This window comes from Triticum urartu, chromosome 1 (genome assembly GCF_003073215.2).
Source record: "Triticum urartu cultivar G1812 chromosome 1, Tu2.1, whole genome shotgun sequence".
In the NCBI taxonomy this organism is placed as follows: Eukaryota; Viridiplantae; Streptophyta; class Magnoliopsida; order Poales; family Poaceae; genus Triticum; species Triticum urartu.
The window spans coordinates 295,049,879-295,066,667 of record NC_053022.1 but is presented as its reverse complement, the minus strand read 5'-3'; the positions used below and the strand labels follow the sequence as shown (position 1 = coordinate 295,066,667).

General features: G+C 48.1%; 1 protein-coding gene across 5 annotated transcripts; it reads right to left on the bottom strand.

Moving 5' to 3' along the window:
- Positions 1-13,165: 13,165 nt before the first annotated feature.
- On the bottom strand, positions 13,166-15,861 carry LOC125532579. 5 transcript variants are annotated; one of them, XR_007294171.1, is made up of 5 exons: positions 15,428-15,861; positions 15,183-15,278; positions 14,663-14,870; positions 14,492-14,570; positions 13,166-13,454 (listed from the first exon to the last, which is right to left on the bottom strand). XR_007294171.1 is itself a non-coding variant. In XM_048696589.1 (4 exons), the coding sequence occupies exons 1-4, from the start codon at positions 15,430-15,432 to the stop codon at positions 13,230-13,232; spliced, it is 474 nt and encodes a 157-aa protein (XP_048552546.1). In that variant the 5' UTR covers positions 15,433-15,861; the 3' UTR covers positions 13,166-13,229. The 5 variants fall into 5 exon arrangements, 2 of the variants coding, with proteins under 2 accessions (XP_048552546.1, XP_048552550.1); XR_007294170.1 differs by lacking the exon at positions 15,183-15,278; XR_007294172.1 differs by lacking the exon at positions 15,183-15,278 and having other exon boundaries at positions 14,492-14,567.
- Between the last annotated feature and the right edge of the window lie 928 nt (positions 15,862-16,789).

Here is a 16,789-nt window from a genome sequence, read left to right as displayed (position 1 = left end):
ATTGCTTTCAATGCGGTTATGTCTCTAAGTCGTGCCTCGACACGTGGGAGCTATAGCCGCATCGAGGGCGTTACAGCTACGGTCGAAATGGGGGTCCTGTTCATCAGGAGGGGTGTGGCGTACCGCAAAACGGGACTCCATGGGATACTGTTCATCTCCACCGTCGACCTCCTCCAGCCTCCACGGGCTCCTGTTCATCCAGCCTCCACCGCACGCTACTCCATCGGCTACTGTTCAACCACCCCTCCATCGTCTACTGTTCATCCAGCCCTCCACACCATGAGTTCCTATTCAACCACCCCTCCACGGGCACCCCTCCACCGTCTACTGTTCATCCAGCCCTCCACACCACGGGGTCCTGTCCAACCACCCCTCCACCGTCTACTGTTCATCCAGCCCTCCACACCACGGGGTCCTGTTCATCCACCCCTCCATGGGCACCCCTCCACCGTCTACTGTTCATCCAGCCCTCCACCACACCACGGGGTCCTGTTCATCCAGAGGCAACGCCAATTCTCACTGTTCATCCAAACCCCCCCGCAACGCTCACTGTTCATCCCATCGATCGGCTTCAGTTAGCAGCAGTAGCGAAGGAATCGCTCAATCGGGTTCAGTTAACAGCCATCGATCGATCGCTCGGGTTCAGTAACGCGTAGCCTGCAGTGCAATCGCTCGGGTTCAGTTAGATCCCAACGCCTCGCTCGGGTTCAGTTAGAGCCAATGCCTCGCACACACACGCGTACGTGTACGAGAGAAACGCGCATCGCTCGGCCCCTGACCTCCCACCGTAACCGGGAACTCCCCGAAATTTTCCTCCCCCTCGCTTCTACCACGGTTTTTTCCGTCATGGACGGCCCAAAGAATGTCATGCAGCTGCGTCTCCGGCCCGCCCAGGACGAAAAGCCCATTTTCTGTCATGATTTTTTGTCATAGAAGTAGGAGCCCACCACATCTATGATGATACCAGGTTTTGTCACAATTATCGTCATAGAAGTGTCATATGTATGACAGAAAAAAATTCGTTTGGCCCAAAATGTCACGGATGTGTCTTTTTTTTGTAGTGTAAGTTCTAGTAACTTGGTGATAGTGACTAGAGAACTTTGTCAATTACAATCTTATCTGGAAGATTAACTCCCACTTGATTCAAGCAATTGTAGTACCCAGACAACCTGAGCACATGCTCACTAGTTGAGCTATTCTCCTCCATCTTGTAGGCAAAGTACTGTCAGAGGTATTCTACCTCTCGACACAGGCATGAGTACGAAATACCAATTTCAACTCTTAGAACATCTTATATGCTCTGTGGCGTTCAAAACATTTTTGAAGTCCCGGTTCTAAGCCGTAAAGCATGGTGCACTAAACTATCAAGTAGTCATCATACCGAGCTTTACCAAACATTCATAATGTATGTATCTACTCCTGCAATAGGTCCGTCACCTAGTGGTGCATCAAGGACATAATTCTTCTGTGCAACAATTAGGATAATCCTCAGATCATGGACCTAGTCCGCACCATTGCTACTATCATCTTTCAACATAGTTTTTCTCTAGGAACATATCAAAAATAAACGGGGAGCTACATCGCGAGCTATTGATCTACAACATAGTTATGCAAATACTATCAGGACTAAGTTCATGATAAATTAAAGTTCAATTAATCATATTACTTAAGAACTCCCACTTAGATAGACACCCCTCTAGTCATCTAAATGATCACGTGATCCAAATCAACTAAACCATGTCCGATCATCACGTGAGATGGAGTAGTTTTCAATGGTGAACATCACTATGTTGATCATATCTACCATATGATTCAGCTCGACCTTTCGGTCTCCAGTGTTCCGAGGCCATATCTGCATATGCTAGGCTCGTCAAGTTTAACCCGAGTATTCTGTGTGTGCAAAACTGGCTTGCACCCGTTGTATGTGAACGTAGAGCTTATCACACCCGATCATCACGTGGTGTCTCGGCATGATGAACTGTAGAAATGGTGCATACTCAAGGAGAACGTTTATACCTTGAAATTTAGTGAGATCATCTTATAATGCTACCGCCGAACTAAGCAAAATAAGATGCATAAAGGATAAACATCACATGGAATCAATATAAGTGATATGATATGGCCGTCATCATCTTGTGCCTTTGATCTCCATCTCCAAAGCACCGTCATGATCACCATCGTCACCGCCTTAAAGCATTGATCTCCATCGAAGCATCGTTGTCGTCTCACCAACTATTGCTTCTATGACTATCGCTATCGCTTAGTGATAAAGTAAAGCAATTACATGGTGATTGCATTTCATACAATAAAGCGACAACCATATGGCTCCTGCCAGTTGCCGATAACTGTGTTACAAAACATGATCATCTCATACAATAAAATTTAGCATCATGTCTTGACCATATCACATCACAACATGCCCTGCAAAAACAAGTTAGACGTCCTCTACTTTGTTGTTGCAAGTTTAGGGTGGCTGCTACGGGCTGAGCAAGAACCGTTCTTACCTACGCATCAAAATACCACAACGCGGTATAGTGATTGCTTTTTGATCTTCAGAAAGAACCCTATTCATTGAATCCGATTCAACTAAAGCTAGCGAAACAGACACCCACTAGCCACCTGTGTGTGAAGCACATCGGTAGAACCAGTCTCGCGTAGGCGTAGCGTAATGTTGGTTTGGGCCACTTCATCCAACAATGCCGCCGAATCAAGAATCAACTAGTGACGGCAAGCAATATGTATATACCCGCGCCCACAACTCCTTTGTGTTCTACTCGTGCATATAACATCTACGCATAAACCTGGCTCGGATGCCACTGTTGGGGAACACAGTAATTTCAAAAAAATTCCAACGCACACGCAAGATCATGGTGATGTACATCAACGAGAGGGGAGAGTATCGTTTACGTACCCTCGTAGACCATAAGCGGAAGCGTTATGACAATACGGTTGATGTAGTCGTACGTCTTCACGATCGACCGATCTAGTACCGAAGATACGACACCTCCGCGATCTGCACACGTTCGGCTCGATGACGTCTCGCGAACTCATCATCCAGTAGAGCTTCGAGGGAGAGCTTCGTCATCACGACGGCGTGATGACAGTGATGATGTTGCTACCGGAACAGGGCTTCGCCTAAGCACCGCTACGATATTACCGAGGTGGATTATGGTGGAGGGGGGCACCGCACACGGCTAAAGATCAATGATCAACTTGTGTGTCTATGGGGTGCCCCCCTCCCCCGTATATAAAGGAGTGGAGGAGGGGGAGGGGCCGGCCTCTCTAGGCACGCCCCAAGGGAGTCCTACTCCCACCGGGAGTAGGATTCCCCCCTTCCCTTTGTTGGTTCTAGGGGAGAAGGAAGGAGGAGGAAGAAGGAAGGAAAGGGGGGCCGCCCCCCTCCCAATTTGGATTGGGCTTGGGGGGGCGCCCCCTCCTTTGCTTCTTTTCCCTCTCTTCCACTAAGGCCCAATAAGGCCCATATACCTCCCGGGGGGTTCCGATAACCTCCCGGCGCTCCGGTATACTCCCGATTTCACCCGGAACCATTCCAATGTCCAAACATAGGCTTCCCATATATCGATCTTTACGTCTCGACCATTTCGAGACTCCTCGTCATGTCCGTGATCAAATCTGGGACTCCAAACTACCTTCGGTACATCAAAACACACAAACTCGTAATACCGATCGTCACCGAACATTAAGCGTGCAGACCCTACGGGTTCGAGAACTATGTAGACATGACCGAGACATGTCTCTGGTCAATAACCAATAGTGGAACCTGGATGCTCATATTGGTTCCTACATATTCTACGAAGATCTTTATCGGTCAAACCGCATAACGATATACGTTGTTCCCTTTGTCATCGGTATGTTACTTGCCCGACATTTCGATCGTCCGTATCTCAATACTTAGTTCAATCTCGTTACCGGCAAGTCTCTTTACTCGTTCCGCAATGCTACATCCCGTAACTAACTCATTAGCTACATTGCTTGCAAGGCTTATAGTGATGTACATTACCGAGAGGGCCCAGAGATACCTCTCCGATACACGGAGTGAGAAATCCTAATCTCAATCTATGCCAACTCAACAAACACCATCGGAGACACCGATAGAGCATCTTTATAATCACCCACTTATGTTGTGACGTTTGATAGGACACAAGGTGTTCCTCCGGTATTCGGGAGTTGCATAATCTCATAGTCAGAGGAACTTGTATAAGTTCTGAAGAAAGTAGTAGCAATAAAACCGAACGATCATTATGCTAAGTTAACGGATGGGTCTTGTCCATCACATCATTCTATAATGATGTGATCCCGTTCATCAAATGACAACACATGTCCATGGCTAGGAAACTTAACCATCTTTGATTAATGAGCTAGTCAAGTAGAGGCATACTAGGGACACTCTGTTTGTCTATGTATTCACACATGTACTAAGTTTCCGGTTAATACAATTCTAGCATGAATAATAAACATTTATCATGATATAAGTAAATATAAATAACAACTTTATTATTGCCTCTAGGGCATATTTCCTTCACACATGGCTACAACCACATCACGGACATGGAAACAATTTTGTTTGAACACCTGCATTGCATCACTACCATCACCTCTTAGGATGGCAACTGTTGTCGATCTCCCAACCATATCCTAGTCTAGATGCACTGCCACTACCTACATGTGGCAAGATCGGTACCAACCACGTCCTACATATTCCCAGATCTTGCCATGGTAGTTTCCCCCCTACAGATCAGTGGTTCATGGGAAGGGTAGGAGATGGTGGGGTGCGGGTGGGGTGATGTGGATGGTGCTCGCGAAGAAGGGGGTAAGGGATTCATGTGGCCGGCGGCTCAATTTGGGCTACAAGTCATCGATCTTGCCATGGCAACTTAATGGATACACGTGCCCGGCGGCGGAGATGGGGATGACGGGGACCAGAAGGGATGGGTGAGGAATTCACCTGGTCGGTGGCTCGAATTGGCCTACAGATATTTGAATCTTGCCATGGCAACTTGAGGGAGTCTCAGGCCGCCGATGGAGAGGAAGAAGGGACTGTGAGGGGTTCGGGAGGGTATCCGGATGGATGGAGGTGGGTGATGACCTCGGGTGGGACGTGCCATGGTCAGGGTCGCGCGCTGACCAGGTGCATAGGGGACGCGCTGATTGGGGTCGTTCGGGGGATAAGCGATCATGTCTGAATGTTTTCGTTTGGCTTGATCCGCTACCAGTCCGAACGGGGTCGTTCGGCGCGGCCACCCTATAGCCCGAACGTCAACGCGTTATCAGCGTCCTATTTTTTTGGTATGTAATAGTCCGACGGAAGTGATTTTTTCAGTAGCATTCAAATCTTATTTTAATGAAGCTAGTGAGCTTTAGAAAAGCTAAAAACTAGATCAGGCGATCGTTTTTTTCGAGGGTATGCCAAAGGCGTACCATAGCTTTATAGAAGGGGAGAAAATATGTACAAGAGAAGATTAGTTGCTAGTCATGTGGTCACAAGTCGACCATGACACCGCCTCCACTTCACTCCCAATACACTACGTACTACTCGACTATGTGCGCCACTCCAGTCACTCCAGCCTCCTTCCAGTAATACAGTTCCTGAAAGATAGCCTCAATCACGCCGAAAACATCTAACGTGCCACTCCTACCAAAGACCCTAGCGTTTCTCTGCTTCCACAGCGACCAACAAATTAACATTACAACCATGTCGAAGCCTTTCCTGCTCCTCTTGACCATCCGCTTCCTCACCTTGCCCCACCAATCTGTGATCTGGGACTGCGACATGGGGCATAGTGTTTGATCCACGCCGATCCTGGTGAAACAAAGATACCACACGTGCCTGGCATACATACACTGTAGCAGGATGTGGTCCATGGTATCCTCGTCATGGTCACAGAGGTAGCATGGGGATGCTTGGTCTTGTATTTTTTTGAATAAAATGAAACTTTATTCATTAGAAATAACCAATACATCGTTTGTGAGGAAGAGTACAATTTCATTGATAGGCTCCTCGAACCAATCTGAAGTTGAAGAAAATCTAGCTAACTTAGCAAGTTCATGTGCTACTCTATTTGCCTCTCTATTACAATGTTCGAATCTAGTCACGATAAAATCACATGCGTAGTGGAAGCAGTCATCGAAAATTGCCGCTGCCGCACCCGTTGACTGTCCTCCATCCTGCATGGTCTCAATCACCTCCAGATTATCTGAGTTGATGATTAGGCGGTTGCACCCTGCCCTTTGCGCTAGTGTTAGTCCAAATTTGAGGGCTAAAGCTTCTGCCATCAGAACATCCACACAATGGTCAATCTTTTCATTTCCTCCTGCAATAAACCTACCTTTGTCGTCTCGCAAAACCGCCCCCATCGTACCCTTCAACATGGCATGGTCAAAGAGGCGTCAACATTGAGTTTCACGAAACCCCTTGGGGGACAATGCCAACCCCCTTTTTTCATGGACGCCTTTGAAGATGATGCATTTACAAAATTGTATGTGAGGGCTATGATCCCCATTGATATCTGAGTTGCATTCTGAGTTGTTTCCTTGTGCACTAATTTCCTTCTCTCCCACCATAGATACCAAGCTGAAATAGCTATCATTTCTCGTATATTTTGGTACCCCATAATACGCAAATCTTGATCTGGAAGAACTAAAAGGTATTCCAGTATCGCCTCTCCAGCACGATCAACCTCACAAGCTCTATCAATAATCTCATCTATTCCTAGCCTCTTCCAAACCTCCTTTGCTTTATTACATAGGAAAAGCATATGCTTCGTGTCTTCTACACCCTGAGAGAAAGTAGGACAAAGGGGCGAGACCTTCATGTGTCTATTAGCAAGTGTTGCCCGACATGGGAGAGTGCCATGTAACGTACGCCATATAAAAATTTTGACTTTTGCCGGACAGGATAATTTCCATATCTGACACCAAATAGGGTTAGTTGTGGTTCGCCCCATCCCGTTAGAGTGTTTTAGTTTACTGCCGTACTGATCATTCCACTCCATGGAATAAGCAGACTGTACCGAGAACATACCATTTTTCGTATAACTCCAAGCAATGAAATCTGACATGTTATGTTGCGAAAGAGGGATTTTAAGAATCCATTCAGCGTCAATGGGCCACATAGTTTATCTAATCAGGTCCTCATCCCAAATATTGGAAACAGGGTCAATCAGATCAACCACTCTTGATAACAATTGTCCCCTCCTAGGAGTCACAATCTTCCTAGTGGCACAATTTGGGATCCATGCATCTTCCCAAATGTTGATGTTATGTCCGTTTCCCACTCGCCAAATATAGCCGCGTTTCAGAGTAGTAATGCCTGCCATAATGCTTTGCCAGGTGAAGGAAGCACCATGTTTTGGCTTGGAATTCAGCAAATCGCCATCAAGGTAGTATTTGGCCCTTAGAATAGTGGCACACATTTGGCCAGCAGAGCCAGGTTGAAACAGTGGATATCACGGAATCCCATTCCTCCTTGGGTTTTTGGTACACACATTTTCCACCAGGCCATCCAGTGCATCCTCCTCTGGTTCTCCTCATCTCCCCACTAGAAATGCGTTATCGCGTCAATGATTCCTTTACAATTTTTTTTAGGAATTTTAAAGACCGACATTGCGTAGGTATGTATGGCTTGGATCACAGCCTTGAGCAGGATCTCCTTCCCCCCGGCAGATAGTAGTTTTTCCTTCCAACCACTAATTTTCTTAACAATACGTTCAATCAGAAATTTAAAGCAGTCTGTTTTATCAACGCCCACATTTGCTGGCAAGCCCAAGTATTTTTCATTCAGGGCCTCCATCATTATATTGAGCATTGTACACAAGTGTTCTCTGACCTCTACCTTTGTATTGGGGCTAAAGAAAATACTAGACTTTTCCACGCTTACCAGCTGTCCCGACGCCGCACAATATAAATCTAGTGCTGATTTCAGGGCCGCCGCATTATGTTGGTTGGCTTTCATCAAGATCAACGAGTCATCCGCAAAGAGGAGATTAGTTACTGGTGGGGCATCTCTACAGACTTTAACTCCTGAAATGTTCCCATTCTCCTCAGCATGCGAGAGCAAGGCATTCAACCCTTCTGTGCACAGCAGGAATAGGTAAGGTGATAGCGGGTCCCCCTGTCTCAACCCTCTAGTAGGCTTAAAACTCTCACTTTCCTCTGCATTTATCCTTACTTTGTATTCTACTGTTGTGACGCATTGCATAATCAAATTAACCCACTCTCGACGGAAACCCAATTTCAGCATAATCTCCTTCAGAAAAGCCCACTCGACTCTATCGTAGGCTTTGTGCATGTCAAGTTTTATAGCACACAAGCCCTCTCTACCCTCTCTTTTGTTCTTGATTGTGTGAAAACATTCATAGGGCCACTAAAATATTATCGGTTATCAATCTTCCTGGTACAAAAGCACTTTGTGTTGGACTAATAATTTCTGGTAGAAGGATCTTCAATCGAGAGGCCACCATTTTTGCAATTATTTTGTATACCACATTACATAAGCTGATCGGCCTAAATTGGGATACCTTTTCTGGTGTGTTAATCTTGGGAATCATCACGATTGCAGTATCATTCCAACCATCCGGGATAGTACATGTGTTGATTGCTTTCAGAACCTCCTCAATTAGGTCTTCCCCTAGCATGGGCCAGAACCTTTTATAGAAGATAGCGTGGAGTCCATCTGGTCCTGGAGCTTTCAAGTCCCCAATATCAAATAAAGCCTTGCGAACATCTTCTGCGGTATAAGGAGCAAGTAGAGCATTCTTCATTTCGTTTGACACTCTCTTACGCACAATTGATAAAACTTCTTGATTCGGATGCTGAACTTCCGATGTGAAAAGCTTTGTGAAATATTCAGTTATGTGATTCGTCAACTCCTTTTCTGTTAACCATTTTCCAGACTCATCTAATAGTTTCTTTATATTATTCCTTTTTTTCCTAGCTGTGGCAGCATTATGGAAAAAATACGTATTACGATCCCCATGCATCAACCAGTTTGCCCGTCCTCTTTGTAACCAGAAAATTTCCTCTTGATCCAAGATATTTTCAATTAGCACAATAATTTCCTTCTGACGACCTTGAGACTCCATATTTAATGGGCCCCACCTTAATCTCTCCAATTCTTTTTTTAATTTTCTAATTCTCACCTTTGGTCCCTTTAGAGTTTCCCGGTCCCATGTATGTAGATCGGCATGTACTGCTCTCGTACGATCAGCAAGTGATGGTCCAATCCCGGCAAGTCTTGCTTTCTCCCAAGATGCCTTAACAATTTCAGTAACTGTCTCTTCCTTCAACCACCTCGCCTCAAACTGTTTAACCCGTCCTTCTGGTCGTTTAAAGATTTTTTCATCCAAGTAATCCGTATCCAGTAACTGTCTAACCGTGCCTAGTTCTCCTGTCCGAAGTCCAAAGACGATATTTCACCGCAAGCCACATGAAGATTCGACAGGATAGCGATGCCCAACATTTCTAGATGGCCGCGAAGGAGTGGAACCGTATCCCTCCCATACATAGCACCGTGTACGCCGAGGATGCCGAGTAGCTGCCGAACTCATTCCAGGCCCAAAGCGGAGTGTCCTCTAACTACGGGTCCAATTGCGCATCCATCAGAAACTCCCATAGCCGTATGAACTGTGCAAGAGCGTCAGTGTCAAGGTCCCCAGTGATGTCATTTGTCCAGGCGTGCATACAAAGCCCATCTCTGATAAGGCGTTTGTTTGCCACCTGCGTCCTGACTCTGGCCACCACCAAGGGCGCAATCTCAGCTGTCGTACCTCCGTTGAACCATCTATCTCTCTATAAAAGGGTGTGCCCTCCGTTTCCGACCCGCCATTGTACTAGGCTCCCAAAAGCCTGCGCCACCTGCTTGTCTGCGGTGAGATTTAGGTCCTGCCATGGTCTAGACGGGTCCGTCCTCCTTAGCCATCCCCACCTCAGTCTCACCGTGATACCGTGCTTGTGGAGATCAATGATGCCCAACCCTCCGAGCTGCTTGGGGCGACATACCCTCTTCCAAGATACCACACATTTGCCTCCGCTTACAGCTTCCGTGCCGGCCCAGAAAAAAGCGTGACAACCCGTATGAACTTGTTCCAGGGCCCACTTGGGCGCCTCAGCCACCATCAGGTGGTGCGTTGGCCTAGCTCTCATGACTTGGTTAACCAAGATGAGCCGACCCGGCCTGGTGACTAGGCCGCGTTGCCAGTCGGGCATAATGTGAAGTGCAGTGTCAACTATCGGGTGCCACTCATTCCTCTTGAGTTGCTTGATGCCTAACTGTAGCCCAAGGTATTTGCACGGAAACGAGTCAATCTTCCACGGTAGAGCATTCCTGACCAGCTCCACATCACCCTCCTCTAATCTAATCAGAATTGCCGCAGACTTGGCAAAATTCACTTTCTAACCAGAAGCCGCTCCAAAGATACCAAGCAGGTCCTTCACCAGTTGCAGATCCGATCTGGTAGGCCTGATGTAGAGGAGCATGCCGTCCGCATACAAGGAAAGTCTCTGCATTGGGTTACAGCCGGTGATAGGGCTGAGAACCCCGTGCTCATGCGCCTTGATGACAAGCGAGGTGAGAACATCCATAGCTATGATGAAAAGCAAGGGGGAGGCCAGATCCCCTTGCTGAAGCCCCTTGGCATGCATAAACTTTGCGCCAGCACATCCATTGACCATGACTCTCGAGCTAGCAGATGTAAGCAAAGTGCCGATCCATGAGATCCATCTCTCTGAGAACCCTTTCGCGCGTAGAACCTCAAAAAGAAAAGGCCATGATAGCGAGTCAAAAGCTTTAGAGATGTCCAGCTTGAGCATTACTCCTTTGGCCTTTCTTTGGTGCAGACCACAGGCCATTTGCCTAACGAGCAAGAAGTTGTCGTGGATGCTCCTCCCCTTGATGAACGTCGATTGGTTAACATGAAGTAGCTCTCCCATGCGAGGACTGAGCCTATTTTCTAAGAGCTTGGATGAAATCTTCGAAAGGCTATGCACAAGGCATATGGGTCGACAATCATTTGTCGTGGAGGCCTCCGGGGTTTTTGGGATCAAGGTGATCAAAGCTTGGTTCAACCTGCCGAAACCTCTCCCGTTCCCAATGAATAGTTTGTGCACCGCCGCAATTAGGTCCGCCTTAATGATCTCCCAGGCCTTTTGGAAGAAGAGGCCAATGAAGCCATCCGGCCCCGGCGCTCGGTAAGTCGGCATGCCCTTGACCATCGTCCAAATTTCCTCCTCACTAAAGATTTGATCCTACTCCGATAAGTCTAGTCTAGCAATGTCGAGCGCGTCCAGGTCCAAGGTGAGCTCACGCGCGACATCCTTCCCGAGGAGCTCTTTGTATGCCTCATGAAACGCCACCTCCTTCTCAGCTTGGTCCGTGACAATGTGCCCATCCACCAAGAGGGACAGTATGTAGTTCTTCGTCCTCCTACCATTCGCAACCAAGTGGAAAAGCTGGGTATTTGCAAATCCTTCCCTAAGCCAAGTAATGCGAGATCTCAGGCGAGTGATTGTTCTTTCCAGCGAGGCCAGCCCCAGCACGAGCTGCTTGATGGTTCTCCTGATCCACCTCTCCTCATGAGTGAGCAACCGAGTCTCCTGGGCGCAGTCAAACCTCAAAATGGCATGCCTCCCACGGGGGAAACATAGCTAGTGATGGAATGGGTATCATTGACATGATTTGTCAATTGCACCCTGGTGGAGTCCCAAGCGATAAAAATCCCTTCCCTAGTATTAGACGCCGGTAAATAGGTGTAGCCATCATAAGTAGGCCCCATACATTGCAGAGTCGTGCACTGGTCCACCCTTTCAAGTTTGGTCTCTAGGATACAACAGATCACCACATGTAAAGAATCTACCAATTCGCGTAAAGTCTTCCTCCTAGCTGGTCCATTTAGACCACGCACGTTCCAACAGACCAACTCCATTCCTGCATACGACATGGCCAGGAGCGCCTCCACGTCGACCGGCCCCCTGCGTCTAAACCATGATAGGTGACGCACTCTCCAAGTCACCTCCTAGGTCTAGTGGTATCGCCTTCCTAAAGATCGCCACGATTGCTCTCAGCTGTGTCTCCTGGAGTGGTGAGTCAAACACCGTGTGAAGCTGATCTAGCGCATCTTCCCAGACCGCCAGATCATCACAATCAAAGCCCAACGCCTTTAGCAAGACCGCTTCAGCTGCCGACACTTTAGTCCTCCTCTGTCCAATCGAGCACCCTGATCTGGTGGCACGCCACGGTGTGAATGGGTCCTGGCCGGCACGGACCCCTCGCAGCCCTTCAAATTCCTTGAGCAGCGGTGGAGCAAGCTTCTTAAGAAGTCTGGCGCAGAAAGTTTTGATGTTTCCATGGGCGATGATGTCCTTGTTGGACAGGGGCGTGTCCAAAGCGCAAGCATCCCTCCCTCCCAGCTGCGGCACAGTGATTTCCAGGGCCTCGTCGTGCATGCATGCACCGTATGTGGTCACCTCAGCACCAGGGTCCGCGGGTCCCAGCTCCCGCGCGACCTCGAGAGCCAGCTGTCCTCCAGCATGTGGGTCGGTTGCCCCAGTATCCGCCTCGGGCGCGATGTGCAAGGTATCCGATGTTGGGTCCCCTCGGCCAGCCACATGTGGTGCCGTCGGGCCCATATCCTCCCGCTCCTGTGGTCCCACCGCCAGGACGTGCGCCAGTGTGGCGTCCGCGCGATCTGCCTCGCCCTGGCCCAACACGACCAGAGTCGAGTCACGGTTGGCCAGCACCTAACCACCAACGGTCTGTTCTGCTGCAATCGATGTCCCCGACCTGATCTCCTCGGGATCCACCAACCCTTCTAGAGCTGTCCTGTTGTCAATCACGGTCGCAAGTGGCCCAGCTTAGCCAACCACTACTAGGAAAAACCTTACCAGTAGCGTGGGTTTTTGGACTACCAGTAGCGTAGGTTCCCACGCTACTGCTATGACGCTACAACTATTTTTAGCAGTAGCGTGTGTTTTACCCCATGCTACAGCTAAACAGACATACCAGTAGCGCTGGTGCCCCACGCTACTAGTATTCCACACCCACGCTACTAGTAAAGGAATAGCAGTAGCGCTTCTATGATACACCCACGCTACTAGTAACAAATTAGGATTTAAAAAAATAAAAGTCTACCTATTTCAGCTTAGACATGCATTTCACAATACGTACATGTTATGCAAACAGTCAATCATCAATCATACATATCTGATGTAGATAATTAACACACGCACACCCACACACGCGCACATGTGCGCGCGCACACACACAATATATACCACGCATATAGGTCGTCGGCATCAGCGCCTCCACAAGCCCGTGTTGATGGTGTTGATGTCGTAGTCACCACCGCACCACCGTGACGATGATGTCGTCGTCGCCGCCGCAGCCCCGTCGATGTCGATGTCGCCGTCGCCGCCGCAGCCGCCGCACGCGAGCTAACTTCCTGAAAGTTCATAATATTACATTGTCCCGTACCAAGTACTTGCAGTCAACTGAAGGAATGATCACGGAGAACACAATTGCCAAAAGTGAGATGGTGTGTAAAAAGGTACTTGTGCATAAAATAAAAATAGTGTGGACTATAAGTAAACTGACAAATGGCAATATACAGGTTGGATGTCTGACAATAAATATATTTATTTTTGCCTCTCTATCCAACTTCTCATCAACTATATGATAACTTAATACAAATGAAGTTGCACCATAACACAGAACAGTTGTAAAAGGGGGAGGGAAACTTTAGCAGGTTTCTGCTTTTTAGAGGAAGAAGTAATTAGATCATTGACTTTCTTTTCAGCAGCTACAGTCTCAGTTGATTCTCTAAGCTGTCTACTAGTTGATTAACTGAAAAAGTTTTCATTTAGTTTTAACTAAAGAAAAAGATTCATTTAGAAACTACTCCTATTTCAATACAACTACAGAAAACTGCTGGAGTAAAAGCAACAACAGCATCACATTAAGAAACTACTCCTATTTCAATGTGAATTAGGGAGTACAGCAGCAACATCACATTAAGAAAAGTGAAAAAATTTATTCAACCTACTCCTGACTTGCACAACTACTCCAATTACTCCTGATCAAGCAGCCCCATCACATTAGTTTTACAGAACTGAATTTCAATACAACTACTCCAGCAAGACAAAAGCAAAATGGAGAAGTTCAACTACACAAAACTTGCCATGTTAAACTCTTTGATTTTGACTTTACTAGTAGTTCTTTGAATTTCATTTACAAAACTTGCCATGCTTGATTTACAAAATGGAGTTTACCAGTACAAACTCTTTGATTTTGATTTGTGTACTGCTCAACTATGTTGGTTTTGAGGCTGTGATCTACACTCTCGATGTCTGAAATATGCAAGGCCGCAGCAAGAACAAAGCTCACTTCTGGCCAATTCAGTTGACGAGCAGTACAACTAAATTGGACTTATCTAGCTACTGAAGAAATAAGCAGTGACTGAATCAACTGAACTGAACTTACTTAGCTACTGAAAGTAGCAAGCAGTGACTGAAACTGCACATACAAGTTCTATTGTCGGCACTCCCTGTTTCTTGGCCTGCTGAAGAAAGAAAGCAAGCAACGAAATTCAGAGTTTACCACGGCTCGTAAGCAAGAAAGCAAGGCATGAGAGGGATCAGAGGAGGGGCTTACCATCAGCTCTGCCGGAGTGGAATAGAGGAAGCCGGGTGAGGCAGCGCTTGCTGAGGTGGTCTTGGTGTAACCGTCGGACAGTCGATGGAGATGCCTAGGTCGCCGGGTGTGGGCGCATTCCGGTTCCTTGGCCTGCTGAAGCAGCCGGAGGCAGGCCACGACGGCGCGTGCTTCGAGATCGACGAGAGCAATGTTGTGTGGCCGACATCTGATAGGTAGAGATAACTAAAATGTCAATCGGCAGCATCGAGCCAACAATGATGAAAGAAATGTTCCGGCTCCTTCCTAGGGAACTATAATTTACGGCATAAAAAGGTTAGATAATATGCCGCATAACCACTATGAGATTCAAGTAGTTACGCCATTTATTGTTCTAAGCAGAATAAACAAAGTACATCTACTGAGCTAAAGCTTTCCAGTTCGAACTGAGTAACCACACACTGTTACTTGTTACTGTTAATACAACTATACAGCTAAAGGCCCCTATTGTTTGTTCATTCACAAATTACTTGTTGCATACCTGAAGGCGGTCAAAGTAAACAACCATGGATTTCACAAGTTCAAGTAATTTCCTGTCTCTGAATCCTGGCTCTTGGTCTGTACATTCGATTTTAGTCTAGCAGAAAGAAGTATGAATGGATTATTGCGACCAAAAATAGACTGTAGCAAGAAATCACAACCCGCCACACACTAGCTAGAGGCAGCAACAAATTGACTAGTTACACAGAACCACATGGAAGGACGAGTTTGCTTGCACTGACTCACAGCATGGGACGGCGATGCGGTCAACGATGTTCTCAGGCATCTGGAAGATGAGCTTGCTGTCAACGAGGAAGCGCATGTAGGCCTCAAGGTTAGGCTCTGCTCGTTGGCCGGCGGCTGACCTGGGCACTCGGCAGCAAGAACACAGGGGCGCCCGAAACCCTAGCCGCGGGCAAGTGTGCAGGCCTTGTAGCACGGATCTGGACGGAGGGGAGGGAGGGGCGGAGCTTGGGGAGCTTGGGGCCGTGTTGCGCGCGACCGGAGCTTGCCGGAACCGGCCGGCATGGGTGGCGGCGGCGGCGGCGGCGGCGAGGAGATCGAGCGGTGGGGGAGAGGTGCTCGACCGAGAGGGGTGAGGGTGAGATTCGTCAGAGAGAGTTTTTTTAGATGGTGCGGCGGTGGACACGCTCAGTAGTAGCGTGGGTGTCTCATCTATGCTTTAGCTATTCATTTAGCAGTAGTGCTGGTTAGACGACAAACGCTGTATTTTGATCGGGTGGTGTGGCGTGATAAACTTACCAGTAGCGTGCCCTCTGAAAGTAGTACCAGTAGCGCGTTTTATAACAAGCGCTACTAGTAATTATCAGTAGCGTGGGCTCCAAAACAGATACTACTGGTAAAATTCTATGTATAAGCATTTCCCTAGCAGTGAACTCCAAAACGGCTCCAGTCTCCTGATTCGTTTCGCTCTTATCCTCCTGCCTAAGTTCAAACAAAAGTGGTTGCGGGACCGGCACGTGGTCAAAAAGCACCTGAGTATTAGCAGGCGTGGCCTCATCCTGCAGTCAGGCATCGGTGTCCTGGCAGTCCTGGTGCACAGCGGTGGCGCCCACCACCATGGGAGGGATTCGCCAGTTGGAAGGCCCGACGTGCTCCAGAAGTGCCTGCCTATACGTGCCTTCGTGGTGACCATTGAACGAGCCGTGGTGATCGCACACACCCCGCGTCCAAGGCAGGACTCTCCATTCTCCCTAACCGGAGAAATCTCCTGAGTCGTCCGGCAAGCTGCTCTGGCCGCTCCCATCAGAGCTGGGCGGCCGCATCCAGGTCCCCGGCCCCTCATGATCCCTGTTCCGACTAATGTGGATTAGTGCCTTGTACTCCAAGAGCTGCTGAGAAGTCGGCATCCGTGTCGCCGGTCCCTAATCAACCTCCGGCTCTGGCACCCAGATCCGCTTGTCCGTCGGCACACCGTCAGGATCCACACACCAAGCACGCATCTTGAATAGAGACAGGTCCTTCCTATTGGTAGTTTCCAGCGCGAGACTCTCCACCAGGCACGCCGTGCCCAGAATTTCCGTCGCTGTATCCCAGGTCCAGGCGTGAGAAGGGACACCTTCGATCATGAGATCCACTTGCGTGCGC

Coding starts and splice junctions, on each gene's coding strand:
- LOC125532579 (XM_048696589.1), bottom strand. Junction 14,571..14,662: donor CCACTCCGGCAGAGCTGATG/GTAAGCCCCTCC, acceptor TTCTTTCTTCAG/CAGGCCAAGAAACAGGGAGT. Junction 13,455..14,534: donor GAGTGCCGACAATAGAACTT/GTATGTGCAGTT, acceptor ATGAACTTTCAG/GAAGTTAGCTCGCGTGCGGC.